Here is a 15,912-nt window from a genome sequence, read left to right on the forward strand (position 1 = left end):
TCAAGAATTATGATAGGACATAAGTTAAGAGAACAGCTACGTCCTAGGCACATAATCACCTGTTGGATACATGCCAGCATCTTGTGAACAGGAGGCAGTCATTTACAAGATTGTGCTTTTTACATTTTGAGAACAACCCATCATTACTTACAGGGAAAAAAATTAGACCTAATATCTGTTTTCCAGAAAAATTTAATATTTATGGAAATCTAAACCCTGTTATACAGTCCCCTTCTAAATTATAAGTACTTATTTAAAAACTACTCTTTCCCTAATACCATCAGGTATCATACTGCCTGCTGTTCTTTTCACTCACTCACTTAATCTATCAACTAAGCTATACTGGGCCAACAGTATCATCTGGTGTTTACTATATCAAATTGTCTGACCTAGAGTTTCTTGTAGGAATTGTGTACACTTATTTTCAAGTCACAGTTCAGAAAAAGTCTTTAGTACTTCTTACATATTCATCATCTTGTACACCTCTTACTCCCTCTAACTCAGCAATTCTCAAAGTAGGCAGCATAAGGAAAGGAAAGGAAAGGAGATGTGAGGGACAGGGAATCATTTAGAAAATTAGTAATTAAAGAGAAGTTTTTCAATATATTAAAAATCCCTTGGCCAAGATTCTGATACATCCCTCTTAGTAGAACATCATCTCACCTCACCCTTTCAAAAATCACAATGCATCAAAAGAAATAGATATAACTTATGAGAGAGTCCTGGGAAATACAAAATCAGAAAACTATAAACAGTTCTTGGGTAATGCCCAACCCCACCCCACCTTTACTCTCACTCCTTATCTTCTCCAATAATGTTGACTTATGTAGTATGACATCCATGCAGTTGTACGAAGACTGAGGTAAGTACATCTTTTCACTGCCCATTATTGTCTTAGACAAACCACTTACATATATATGCCTCCCCTCACAAAAGGTCCATGTTCTTATTATAATATTTTATGCTTAAAAAAGTTACCTAGGAAGAAAATGTAGTCAATGTCTAGCTGGAGTCCCAGCTTGAGTGTTAAAGCCAGGTCTGCCTCTGGGAGTCAGATATGTTTAGAAAAATCTGGTAAACTCATGCATTGAGGTCACCTGGAATCTGTTTGTAGGAGGGACTCAGGTGTCTCCAGGGAAAGTACTTACCCTAAAGGGAAAGAAAGGGAAACAAGTTTTTCCTAGTCTCCAAAATCTGATTCTGAGAGAGGTGATTATGAGTTTTGTATGGAGTCAGTCACTAAGATTTGCTGTTCCCCACCACCACTCCCCAGAACTCCATGGATTTCTGTCTGAGTTCTGAGGCAAAAAGATGATTCCAAAAAAATTGAAAGAGGTATCTTTCCCAAAAAAACTATGTAAGACATTAGAGCAAAAAATATTCCTGCTATGGTATCTACTTTGTGTATAATACAATGTACCTCTCACGCACCAAGAACTTCAGATAATAAGATAGGACATCTCATTTACGGTACTTTATAGCTGCATGATTCAGTGCAGTTTATAACAGTATCCCTTACCATGTTGGGAACATCTAAAAACAGCCCTTTGTCAGAAATACTAGAATTTTCAAGGTAGACATCCCCCTATAAACAGGGCACAGAGACTTCCATAGATGACCTACCTCACTGCCTTTGTAGAGTTCACTATGAGTACATGTGAGCCACCCTGCAGCCCCAACCAGGCATTCCGGAAATAGTAGAATAAATAATAATAATAACAATAAAGCATGGACTTTGAGAAAAGAGGAAGATCCCCAATTTTAACTGACAGTAAGAGCCAGAGAAATATGGATTACAGGAAACTAATATTACTCATATATGAATATTTAGAAAAGTTTGCCTGGAATGTAATGTTTTCCAATCTCCAAGTAAATGGCATGTATGTAATTTCCATTTAAACATCATCAGAAGTATTGAAACTAAGTCACTTGAAGACAAGGTCTTGGTCTCAATTCACCATAGTCTCCAAATCTCTCTTTCGTAGAAAATGAAACATTTACTCTTTTTTTACTTTTCCCCCTTCCCCTTACTCATTCTCTCTCAACCTTATAAATATATAGTTACTATACCGAGTACGTTAGCAGTACACTGAAGAATTCCTGAGACATCTTCAATGTCTTCTTTGTTGGAATGGTCTGCATAGGAGCATCTGTTAGAAATATTGTAGAAATTCTTTTCTACATCCCTATAACTAAGAAGAAAACAAAATTAGTATATGGAGAAATTTTTAAAAGACTGCAAATGCACTCATATACATACACAAAAGCATGTATTTATGCTCTTAGCAAAATGACATTTTCAAACAGCTGAAGCTTTAAGACATAATTTCTGGCATAACCCATCACTAACATCAGAATAAGCAATGTGGACCTGGAACTGGAAGCAATCATTAACAAGAAAGCAACGTGTGAAAAAAATAAATGATGAGAACCAGAAAATACATCAGTTTGTATAGCTAATGTTTCTTTATTTGAGTGCTTCATAACTACTGGTAATTTGTTTCTATAATGAATTTGCCTAGAAAAGAATAATTAACAGTGCTAATTTGGTGTGTTGGCACTAACTGTGTTGAAAGTAAACACATCTTAACTTCTATTACAGTCAAGAAATTAGCATGGATAACAAATAAGCAAATAAAGCGTTTGGTGTCTGACAGAATTTGAATCATGGTCTTACCTTTTTCTATCTGTGAGACTTTGGGCAAGTAATCTAATCTCTGTTAGTCTAACTTTCCTCCCTCATGAAATGGAGATACCTCCTAGAGGTCTTACGAGGACTTAAAGATAAAATGCCTGTGTTGATAGGGGCTTCCCTGGTGGCGCAGTGGTTAAGAGTCCGCCTGCTGATGCAGGGTACACGGGTTCGTGCCCCGATCTGGGAAGATCCCACATGCCGCAGAGCGGCTGGGCCCATGAGCCATGGCCGCTGAGCCTGTGCTCCACAGCGGGAGAGGCCACAGCAGTGAGAGGCCCGTGTACTGTAAAAAAAAAAAAAAAAAAAAAAAAAGCCTGTGTTGACTGAAACTTTTCCAGTTTCCTCTGAATTAGAGCTAAGGCACCAAAGCTGCAGAAAATAAGGGTCAAACGCTCCCATGTTTCAAAAGAGTAGCCAAGAAGACCAGACATCGCCTTCAGAACTTAAGAAGTGACTAAATAGTCACTGCCACTGTCACCTCACCACCAGCATACATAAGCCAAGGAATAGGAAAAATTTGAAAGAAAATAATCAGAAGAATGAGTTATTGGCCTAGGAGGAGAATACTGTTGTTATCTCCCACCCCCCCACACACACACACACAAACACAAGTAAAACAGAGAACGGGAATATTCTCTACAGAGGACCAGTTGGTGAAAGAGGGATCTACTCTGATAGAGACTGAGGTTTAGGTATCTCATTCCTCTGTGAATTTCTGCTGAGGTGGTGGAATTCCTGATCATCCCTCTATACCTGACTGAATAGAAGAAGATTCCAGGGAGTGTTATTAACAGGGAAAATAAATAGAGCCAAATTGGAACTGGCCTACAGTCCTACCATTTGGCAAGGCAAAAACTATGGGTTTCCCATGGGAAAATTCCTATTTAGTGATATGCAGATATCACTAAAGAATGGTGAGCTGGGGGTGTCCCATCCTATTGCTTTCCCAATCTAGAGGCTGCAGCCAGGGGCAGGGCTTACACTAGCAAGACTCAGCCAGGAGCTGAGGCATCTGAAGCAGTAAAGGCAGAGCCTGTACATGCACCTTGCTGAGGGCATCACAGCAAAGAGAGAATGATTACAACCACCAGTGAAGTAAACGATGCTTCTACTATTTCCCATTTTATCCATGCCTGATATAACACATCAGAAGAGAAAGGAACCAGAAAAGATTGGCCTAAAGCAGAGGAGTCAATAATACATGATATCGCCTCTACATTGCATTCCAAGTTCCCCAGGACAATGTGTAACCCAGGCAGAGAGGGACAGAGAATAAGATTGGATATGAGATTGAAGATTTGAATTGGTCTGGAGTGGACTTTATACTCCTTGAAAGTACTTGGAATACAGTGCAATCTGCCCAACCTATTATCAAAGAGGGCTCATCATAGCATGTTTGAAATGACTGGGGAGAAAAAAGTAAAAGGGTTTCATGTTTGTAAGATTAGACTCCAATAAACCAGTTAAGCAAAATGCTTACTACAGTTTCTAGAATTCAGGAATCACTCAATAAAAGGTGGAATGGAGAGCACAGTCATTAAACACAGACAAATACAGGTTTATTTTTAAATCAAGCTCCACCATTTTAATCAGAGTGATCTTAAACAAAATATTTTTTCTCACAGTCTCAATCTCCTCATCTGTAAAAATGAGCTTAATACAGTGATCCTATGAAATAGATTGTTAGTATTAAATAAAATAACAGATATGAAGTGCCCAGTATATTACCTCAAAAACAGAGAGCAATCAACAGATATTAGATTTTATCTAACTTGTTTTTATTCAGTAAGATAGATATTATATGTAAATATATCTGAAAAAAGCTACATCACTTTTTAGGTAAAATAATTTACAGCCACAAAATCTGACCATGACAGCATAAGTAATATCACCAAAGCTTGTTTCCCAGAATAAGCAGGGTTAACCCACTCCTAATTTCACTTCTAATGTTCTATTGAAATTATTCTAGCTTAATCCTTATTCAACTGTCAAAATAAAAAGAGAACAGAGGTTGGCTGTATAAAACAAACATAGAGCTCACAGTGATAAATGGAGTAATAATATACCTTTAGATGATTACAGGAAATGGTGTCCCAGACCAATATGAGGTTGGCAGCAGTCTTACCTGTGACATTAGCACAACGATGCTCATCTGGCAAAAATTATAAAGTGAATGGCATGATACTGAATACATATTCTTCTATACTTTGATGTTTAAAATATATAATGAATTAAAATTACATCTCAGAAAGATGATCATGTTATTTTCTAATCATAGTTTTAAAGAAATCTCTGCTTTGTCTTCCCTACCATAGCAATCCGTTTTTGTGAGCTAAAGACCAGTAGGAGTGGTGTAGTATAAACATGAGTGAGAGCAGTTAGATTAGGCACTCTGGAGGAAGAAATTTAGATTAAAAAAAATCCAAAGAGAAGTACAGAAGAAATCCAAAGAGAAGTAAGAAGAAAGCTGTAGCTGGACCATGAACTGGGCATATTTAACTCCTGATGCTAAACAAATGATTGCAGAGGTTTTTTGTTTCTTTGTTTGTTTGTTTGTATTTTTTTGCAGTACGCGGGCCTCTCACTATTGTGGCCTCTCCCGTTGCGGAGCACAGGCTCCGGACGCGCAGGGTCAGCGGCCATGGCTCACGGGCCCAGCCGCTCCGTGGTATGTGGGATCTTCCCAGACCGGGGCACGAACCCATGTTCCCTGCATCGGCAGGTGGACTCTCAACCACTGCGCCACCAGGGAAGCCCAATTGCAGAGTTTTAAAGGCTCAAGGAGGACAGGTAAAGGATACAGCAAGAGGATAAAGGAAAAGACAATCAACAAAAATTAAGGTGCAAAAGAGTCAGATACAATAGTGGTAATTATAATTCAACAAACATACTGATTACCTATGTATACCAAGCTGATTATATGCCTTACCACATTATTATCATTAATATTTCATTTAAACATCACCCCACCGTGCTATTATTCCCATGTTTAAAAATGAGAAAACGGAGACTCAGGGAGGTTAAGTAATCTGCCCATGATCATTCAAAGGCACAACCTGACTTTAAATCTAGTAAACCTGGTACGTCTACTTCCAAAGCACATTTTCGCAGTCCCTTTCTCTATACTACACAATAAAGCTGCACAGAGAGAAGGGCACAAGATAATGACAAGAATGACATCAGAAAAAATTGTCACCATAAACCAGATTTTCCTCAATCCTGAGTTCCTTTTGATTCCTAAGGTAAACACTGCCTGTCTCCTACTTACCACTTTTGCTTCTCACTATTCTTCCCACCCCACACTGCCCCAAAAGCTAGTCCCTTCCCTAGAAGCTTCAGTTAAAGAAAGGATAACATAAAGATGAACAGTCAGGGCCCTCTTTTCTCATTTTAGATTGAGGGAAGAAGACTGCATATGCAGAGTTTACACAGCAATCAAAATTTACCACAAAGTCAATCTGACACACTGTAGCAGAACATTAAGCATAAATGGAAAACTATGCAAATAAATGAGTATAATTTATGCCACAAAAAGAAGGATTTTGGGGCTTCCCTGGTGGCACAGTGGTTGAGAGTCCGTCTGCCAATGCAGGGGACACGGGTTCATGCCCCGGTCCGGGAAGATCCCACATGCCGTGGAGCAGCTGGGCCAGTGAGCCATGGCCGCTGACCCTGCACGTCCGGAGCCTGTGCTCCGCAACGGGAGAGGCCACAACAGTGAGAGGTCCACGTACCACAAAAAAAAAAAAAAAAACAACCCCCCCCCCAAAAAAAAGAAGGATTTTGGATACTAGAGCTATAGATTTTAGAACTATAATGGACCCTAGGGATTACTCATTTTACAACCTCTTCTGAAGCATAATTTACTTTTTTATCCACTATATATATACCTCTGTGTACATACCTCTGGGCACAATGTATTCATTTATTCACACTCCTCCCTCCCCCCCAAAAAAACTGTTAGTTCCTCCTATGTACCAAGCATTTACAAAGACACAATAATATGAGTAAATAAGATAAATAACCAAATAAGAAAATAAACAAGATAATATAAGCTAATGATAAGTACTATGAAGAGAGATAATAGAGACTAATGTAGTAGAAAATCACTGCGGTTGGAGATTGAGGTAGGGGATTGAGGATTACTTTAGGTGGGTGTCATACCTTCCAGAGGATATGACATTTAAACAAAGACTTAACTGTATAAAAGAATAATCCATGCAAACATCTGGGGACAGAGAATTCCAGGTATATGAAATAGTATGTGCAAAAGCTTTGAGGCTAAGCAAGCTTTGGTATAGTTGAGAAACCAACAGAAGGCTGGAGTGGCTGGAGTGGAGTGAAAAGTGGGGAGTGGAATAGGATGAAATCAGAGAGGTAAGCAGAGGCCAGATCACAGGAATTGCTCAGATTTTATTCTATCACAGTAAGTTATTATATGGTTTTAAACAGGGATTTCAAAGCATGATCCCTGGACCAGTAGAATCAGCAGTATCTGGGAACTCTTTAGAAATGCCAATTCTTGAGCCACACCCAGACATACATGATCAGAAACTACAGGAGTAGAAGCCAGAAAACTAGATTGGAATCTCTATCTGAGAGACCATGGTGACAGTGGAGATGAAGAGATGAAGATTTATCATACCACATGAATAAATTATTTAAGCACTTATTTTCCCAGCTTAAATGATCTCTATGAATAAATAAATGAACAAGTGAATGGATAGGTTAAGGAACAGAATAAATGTTTAAAGATAAAGTTGCTGAAGTACAAGAGAGGCTATCTTACTTCCTAACAAGAGGCTCCATCGGCTACTCCCTCCCATTCCTCCATCTGTCTGATCCTTTGAACAGCTGCTCACTTCATTCAAGTCTAGGTCTTGGAGACTAAGAAAAGCCTCAGAGAGTTTCTATGGGCTACTGGTATAAAAATTAATTAAGGAGCAAGACTATACAATCCTGGAGCTCTGATAAATAATGCAGATCCAAAGACAGAGTATCAAAACAGAGGAAAGGGGAGATGGGAAGGTTAGCGGTTGGAGGCTGAATTATGAAATTAAAAAGAAAAAGGCTAGCTCCTACTCTCTGTTACCCATTCTGATTCATTATCCAACCCAAGACACCTAAAAGCTGAATTATTTCAAGACAAGCTTTAGGCAAAGCGCAATTTCAGAGATTAGGAAAAGCACCTCTTTCCCACCCTCACCTCCCCAGAAACATGTGAAATAAACTTTCCAGCACTTGCTTGCAATTGCCTGAAATCCCTTTAACTGTAAGAAACACATTCCTTTTCACAGTTAGAGATAAAATTGTGTTTTCTTAAGAGGAACAACACATATGAGTGAATACATTTTAATCCAAGTGTTAGTGATCATAGATGCTCTCCTTTTTCAGTATTGAAAAAAGAAATTGAAAGCAGAAAGATGAACTCTAAAGGGCAAAGAGGACACTGGACAGGGAAACCATGGCCCTTTTTATCTTTATCAGCATGAGCACAGAAAAAGACAGTGAGCAAAGGTACTTCAAATCCTCAGAAGGTAGCCAACACCCAAGCAAAAATATGCTACTAGGTCTTAGAACCAGTAGGACATTAAGACACCTCTTTATATGAAAGTCCTATACCCTGTCTGTTCTTTAAATAGTGTCTGCAATAAACAGAACTAGGGAAAGACCATTCAGGCAATGAACAAAGAAATACCACAGGCTATGTCTACAGAGATTGAGAGGAGAGTTGAGGCAGTTATTTAGATGAAAGAGAACTCCATCCTACTAATGGAAAAAATAATTTTCTGCTGATTATAGTAATACAGTTTAGTTATCTAGTTTGATCATATTTATAAGATTCCCACTCTGACTTGCCATGAAGACATAATTTAGTTCACAAATAAGACTATTTCAGCAGTCATTATTTGATTTCAAAACAGAGAAGGCATTCATAATTCCAGAAATAATTTGCATTTCATTACTGGTATTGTCATTAAAATCTTAAAAATAATGATGATAATAAATATGAGTAAACAAGCATGTGGTGCTTACCACATACCAGGAATTATTCTAAATACATTGACTAGTTTAATCCAAACACCATATTTGAAAGCAGCAAATCCAATGAGAGTGATTAAGTTTTATTTTAGAGTATGTGGGAAGAGATTAACTTGACATTATCTCTCTTAAAATAAACCATTTAAAACTACAAATAGCCTCAACTTAAAAACCATCTCATGAGTTTAAATAATATGTTTTTTCTAGTACTGTACTCTTGAGGATTGATATGACAAAGTTTCAGGGCAATTCCCTTTGAAATGACAGTTAACATAATCATCAAGCACTTAAAATATATGGCATTCTACTCAGTACTGAGATTATTTTTCTACTAAGTTTTCTTCCCTTTTGTTTTATTTAAAAAAAATCACACTACATCCTAATAGCCAAAAATATGTTCTTGATCTCCATGGTAATGACTATTACCCACAAATGTTAAATGATTCCCCATAGCATTTCAAGAGGTACCAGGATTTGAAACTTGGCTCCTCATAAGTTCTTAAACTTCTACAAAGATAAATAGCTGTAGTACATTGTACATTTAATTTAAATAGCTAGACTGCATCAGAAAGTGAATTTAGGCTTTTGTATTTGCCAACTGCTTTCTGCCGTAGCCAATCAAGGATATACCTTACACTTATTTGGAGCTTCCTGTTTACAAAATACTTTCATTAAAATTACCTCATTTAATAATGACATATAATCCTTGATTTAGTTGTTATCATCATCACCCTTTAAAAGAGATAAAGTTACTTTAAAGTTCTATGTCCTGGTGAGGCCTTGAATTCCTGTCTTTTGACCTCAAATCTTCTTACTTTTCATCATACCACAACCATTTCAGGAAATGGGGAATAAATAAAGGAAATATGTAACATGTGACTCTAACTAAACAAATACTTCTCACTGAACTGTGTTAAGCTTGTAGTGAATTTGATTAAACTTTACTGAAGGACCCTAAAATCTCATTTAAAGCCTCTTGGCTGTTACCAATAAACCTTATGATATTACTAAGGCAAAATATGAGATTCAGTGGATGAGAATGAGAGGGTAAGAGCACAAGAAGGAAGAAAAAGGAAAGCACTAGCAAAAGGGATTTTACTTAAAAGGATTCAACACAAATAAACTAAAGGAAATCACTCCATGGGGCTCCTATGAGCTCCCACTTCACACTGAGATCATAATCATTATGCAGTAAGGTTGACTTGGTTGCCCACATGTTCAACAGCTATGTTTGAGTAACTCTTTTTTTAAAATTGGAGTATAGTTGATTTACAATGTTGTGTTAATTTCTGCTGTACAGCAAAGTGATTCAGTTATACATATCTACATTCTTTTTATATATATTCTTTTCCATTATGGTTTATCATAGGACCTTGTTGTTTATCCATTCTATATATAATAGCTTGCATCTGCTAACCCCAATCTCCCACTCCATCCCTCCCCCAACCCTTTCCCCCACCGCTTGGCAACAACAGGTCTGTTCTCTATGTAGTAATTATCTTTAATTTTTCCCCAATAATAGCCAAAATCCATTTTTACTTACCCAGTAAATTGGTGCTCATAATACTGCAATGTCCTCTTGAGAGTTTGCTGTATCATCTGGGGCTACAGAATAATAATAATATATTATCAGAAAATCAGTGTCATTCCCATTCTGAGTATCATAAGCAGATATGTAGCATCTGATTCATCTCCCAAGAGTTTTTGTTTTACAATATAAACCCATCATGAATTCTGCCATGTATTCTCCCCACAGGAATTAATAATATGAGGCACTCAGCAATTACCCAGAATTTCCCAATTTCAAATATGATAGCATTTCTTAGCCATATGTTCCCCAATGCTTTTGTACTAGCTATTAAGTTCAACAATATACTCATTGGCTACCTACAATAAACCTAGACATTGGGGGCAGTGGAGAGGGGTGTACTAAAGAAGATGAGTAATGCCCAGGTCAAGCCTGACTTCCTCAAGTGATTTCAAGCAAGGGTTCTAGAGTGTCTGAGAGGGGCCACAGTGTTTGGGGCAAGAAATGGGATCTGCAGAAAATGCCTAAGCAGCTCATGACTGAATTTTATAATCCTCTCCTCTCCATGACAGCTAAAGACAGAGTTTCTTAATCCCAGAGCAAGAATTATTCTAGGCTTATTTAGGCAACAGAGCCTCATCTTGGAGTCTCAGACCTAGGGAGGCATGAAAGTGACTCAAAGATCTTAAAACACAGAGTTCATTAACAAATTATAATAAGAACCAAATTCTCAGTGGCAAGGGTGTGAATTTTTTAAATAATAAAAACTTCTAATCAAGTAGGGAAAAAAGCTTATTAAAACATTGATCTATTATAGCCATGGATAAATTTTGGGGGGTTATAATGACTCTGACACAGACCCTTCAAGATGTGAGAGCAGCATGGTAGTTTGGTAATCTTGTGGGCTGTCACTAATTAACCACACAAACCTAGATAAATCTAAAAAGGTAATCTGCAGAAAGCATCTAGCACAATGCTGCTACCTAAGAAGCAGTTAATAAATATCAGTTTATTTCCCATCCCTAATCCTTCAAAGATATTGTCTTAAAGATATGTAATTTAAAGGAGACTACAGAGATTGTTGTCAGGGTTCACTTGAACCTCTTCCATGTTTACCTCTCTATGAAAAATGTCCAGGATAGATGTAAAAACCTCCCTACCTAATACTTTCAACATCCTCCTTGGTAGCAAATGGCTATTTTAAAGCTTGAGGAAACTGAGCTTCAATTAAATCAAGGGCATCCACTGAGAGCTATTCTACACTACCATTTAGGAGAACATCTTCACTGAGCAAATCTAAGAGCTCAGATATATTCTTCACTTTAGCCAAGCCATTTCAGAAATTAATTTTAGGAGAAATCATCCTCCAAGTGTTCAAAGAAAGAGATACAGGGCAACTTCTTTCAACAGCTGTTTTTCCTTTATACTAGGTTAAAAAGATGAACATGAGGCCTCAAACTGGTACAGATGTTTCTGTTCATAAGAATAGAATCAAAGTAGAATAACATGCCTAGGAAAGGAAGATCATTCCTGACCCATGAAGCAATGAGTCTGCTGAAAAATCTGAAGAGGGTGAAGCAGACACAGCAGACCTAACACACATGAAAAGTATGCTTTAAAAATCAAATCCATGGCCAACCTAAATCAAGTCATTATCAGTCACTGGCTCAGTACCCCTGGGATCTGAGCCTTCTGAACTGCTTTGGCAGTTTCTGAGCCAAGATAACTTTCTCTTTGGCAACATGCCCTAAAAGCAGTGAAAACCCACAGAGGGATTATCCTTCCAATAACCTCTGGTGACAAAATATGGAACAGAAAGCAGGAACTAGAGTGCATAGGGTCAGTTAAGACCAGAATGACCTCCTTTGTACCAAAGGACATTTTATTTTCCTGTACCAGGAATTTCCCAGTCATTAAAAAAAGCAAATGTTTGTGAAAGGAGTTAAGCCATTTAAAGAACTGACTTTTTTTCTTTTCTGAAGCAATTACTTTTACTCCCCAGCAGGAATTATATTTATAGTTTCCAAATACATTAAATGGAAAATGTTCTCTGGGCACATTCAACAAATCTTCAACTTCATAAAGATTTATATATTTCCTACTGCTTGCCAAATCCAGTGGGCACATTCTGGTGGTCTGAACTGTAAGTATAGAGGCTGACTGCAGAGTATCCCCTGATCTTCAGAAAGCCAAGGCTGACTTCAATACAGACCTGACTCCTCACCATGGACTATCACCATGGATCACTCCAATCTTCTTCAGAGTTTGCCTGATTCTGAGACATCTTCACATAATCTGAGCCTCTCTGACATGAATAAAAAGCACAAAGTGAAGACCTGCACATGGGCCAAAGCCTTCTGAAGGGGTGACTTCTGCCTTGAGGGTTGTAGGGTACATTCACTAAATGTCAGTGTACACCAGTGATGCAAGTCAGTGTAGATTAGTGGGAAAAGCAAGGGCTCTGAAGACCTGCAGATCTTCTCTCTTTTTCTTTAAGAATGCAACTCCATACCAGTTCCGTCCAACCTTCAACAGGCCAAAATCCCATCCCTCTTATCTGTATCTATCCTTTTCTTTAAGAAGGAGTTTGGAAAGATGATTTAGAAAAGAGGATTTAAGATCAAACTGAGTTCAAAATCCAACTCTTACTCACGAACTAGACGACCTTAGGCAGTTTACTTAAGGTATCTGAAATGGTTCGTTATGTGTACATTATTTTTATGGGAGTTAATTGAAATAATTAAATCGAAGTCACTAGTACATAGTAGGTGCATAATAAATGATAGTTATGACTATGTTCACTGGGTTCCTACCCTCAAGAGTCTCAAAATCTAGTGGAGTACAAAGTTTATGTTAGAACACCCACCCCACAAGTACAATGTTTAAAGATCCTCATCAGCTAAAAAAATCAATAGACTTACCACTAATACTAATAATGAGAAGATGGTGCCTATTCCAGTTGAGGGGAAAATAGGAAAATGGTAGCTGAATTTATAAATATTTTCAATGAAATCTTCAGATCAGTCCAGAGAGATGGTGACAAAAGCAGAAATCTCAGAAGATTGAGAATAGACCTAAATCCAGGCCTATAAGTGGGAAGGACATCAATGCACCATAGCTAAGATGAAGACTTCAAGCATTATGCTTTATAACTAATTGGAAACAACCCATGAACCTCCTTCTTATGACATAAAGAATGTGCAACAGGAGAGCTGGATAATGTAATATGTTTATAGCCATATGCTACAGGATCTGAAAGACAAGGGTTGGGATGGAGACAAAATCCACTGTCCCTATCATACAAAAGAAAATCAAAGAAGTCTGTAATATTTTCTCTCCTTCCCCCAAACTAAGATAGAGATAGTGGCTTCCTACTGTCTCTACTCAACAGAAAGAAGCAATGGACAGGAAGACAGCTGGAAAGAGAAAGCAGCCATCTGTGTCCTGCACATGTATTGTCTAGGGCTCAAAGAGGAAGTACCCAAAGCTTCCATTATGTGGCAACAAGAAGCCATCTTCATCTCTAGTCTCATTAACAGCTTCACTCTACTTAGCAGTGACTGACCCCCCACAGACTAAATGTTATGCTCATGAAAAGTCATGGGATCCAAACAGCCAGCCATGAAATAATCCAAAAAGAGCCAGAGAAATGATCCCGGAGTAGTGGGAGGAAGCAGTTCTCAGCAACTGGCTCTTCAAGCTCAGACAGCCCTGCAGAGGCTCCCACACAGTCCCTGCTCTAGATATCTGCACCAGACGGTATGGGGATCAGGCAGGAGTCAGGGAGTCAAGATGTGTGTGTGCGTGTGTGTGTGTGTGTGTGTGTGTGTGTGTGTGTAGCACATGAAATGCAGTTGTCATCGTACAAAGTACACATACATCTCAATTCTACAGAGATGAAGTTGTGGCTCTGACTCATTAAGTAAGTAGCCCAAGATCATATAGCTCGTAAGTGAATCAGTCACTGCAAGCCAGTACTGGCTTCAAAGTGTGCAATCTTTCTACTAGATGCTTTGAGGGTCCCTCTCACCTTCACTATTCTGTGATCCTATATATTTTTTAAATATATACAGCCTTCATCATGCCAAAAACAAACAAACAAAAATCCACAGATAATTTAAAAACAAATAAACTTCTCATTTCTGCTTTATAACACAAAACCACAAGCTACAGAATTAATGGAAACAATAGGTCTGCCTTTAAAGAAACATCCATAAATAGCCATGTCATTTTATTTATTTAAGTATGAAAAAATTATATTTCAATGTCAGAAACTAAATAATATGGATATATATTTAATTATTATTGCTCTAGGTCAGTGATTTTCAACTCTGCCTACAAATTAAAATCCCCTGGGGAGCTTTTAAAAAACACCAATGACTGAGTGCCACCTCCAAACTTTCCAATACAACTGGTGGACCCATTTGCTTTTAATGTTAGTCAGGGTTGAAAACCTTTCATGTAAGATATAAACATGATGATCAAGACCAATACTCTATAAAAGTTACCTGAATAAGTCAGCATTAATGAGAGTAGTTTCTTTACTCAAATATCAAAAGAAGAAAGCTTCTGAAAGATGTTCACACATAACTGCTAAATCAACACAGTTCCACTAATAGCTCATTGTTAAATATGATTTGTTAGGTAAACAGAGAACTATATTGCTTGAAGCATTTCCAAGTAATTCACTCCCAGGCACTTATGTCAGTATTCAAGTTTGTACCGACACATACATAACAATGCAACAATTAATACGATTGTTGCATTTAATCTATGCAAGACACTACTTTAAGCCCATTACATATATTAACTCCTTTGATCTTCACATTAACATTATGAGGTAGGTTATTATTTTACAGATTAGAAAACTGAGACACAGAAAGTTTAAGCTGTCCTATGTCAAACAGGTAAAAAGAGACAAAGCCAGGGTTGAAACTCAGGCAGTCTGTTCCAGAATCCAAGCACTTAATCTCCAACCTGTACTGCACATAATTTTTAACACCCTGTATTTGGTTCAGCACTTTACATTTCATGTTTTTAATGCATATTATCCCAATCGAGCTTTGCATCAATCCAATGAAATAGTTAGATTGATATTATCACCATTTGACTAAAAAATAATCAAAGTTAGAGAGATTAGAAGCCCTCCTTTACAAAAAGAGCATCTTTTCCCCTAGGAAACTTTCATATTAAGAAAGCATTTTTTAGCATCAACATAAAAATGAAGAATCACATGGTTTCAAATTAATTGTTTGCTTCTTGACAACACACTTAATGTTCTTTAAACATATGTACACAAACAAGACCATAAGCAAAAATCATGAATATCTTGTCTTAGATACACTTTCACTTTCCCATCCTTAGCTTTCCTTCACCCTCTTCCCTACCCTCTGAGTGTCCAGTTTAGTTACATTGTATTCTGATAGGACAAATCCCCACCACCACCATCTAAACTCCCAGAATAGGTCTCAAAAAATCATCATTGCATATTCTCTTTCCTTCCTTCATCAAAATTTGAAATCCTCTTAGTACCCTGACCCCAGATGGTACTCAGGAGGAATCCTACTTAAAAAACTTGATCCTCAATCCTTACTAAGGTAAATGATGGTATAAATGGGCTTTCCTACTTTATATAAGATGGTCTGAA

The 15,912-nt window shown here is 37.6% G+C and overlaps 1 protein-coding gene across 1 annotated transcript in view; it reads right to left on the reverse strand.

The window, feature by feature from the left end:
• The window catches only part of GUCY1A2 (guanylate cyclase 1 soluble subunit alpha 2), a gene marked incomplete at its 5' end in the record, with an annotated part of 427,337 nt that overhangs the window by 382,823 nt on the left and 28,602 nt on the right, over window positions 1-15,912 (reverse strand). The window contains 2 exons of the mRNA XM_081239600.1: window positions 2,071-2,192; window positions 10,281-10,342. Of these exons, the coding sequence (XP_081095726.1) occupies window positions 2,071-2,192; window positions 10,281-10,342 (184 nt within the window). The remainder of the gene's footprint in view (window positions 1-2,070; window positions 2,193-10,280; window positions 10,343-15,912) is intronic.

The sequence above is a fragment of the Mesoplodon bidens genome (assembly GCF_964165515.1).
Source record: "Mesoplodon bidens genome assembly, chromosome: 7".
Classification (NCBI taxonomy): Eukaryota; Metazoa; Chordata; class Mammalia; order Artiodactyla; family Ziphiidae; genus Mesoplodon; species Mesoplodon bidens.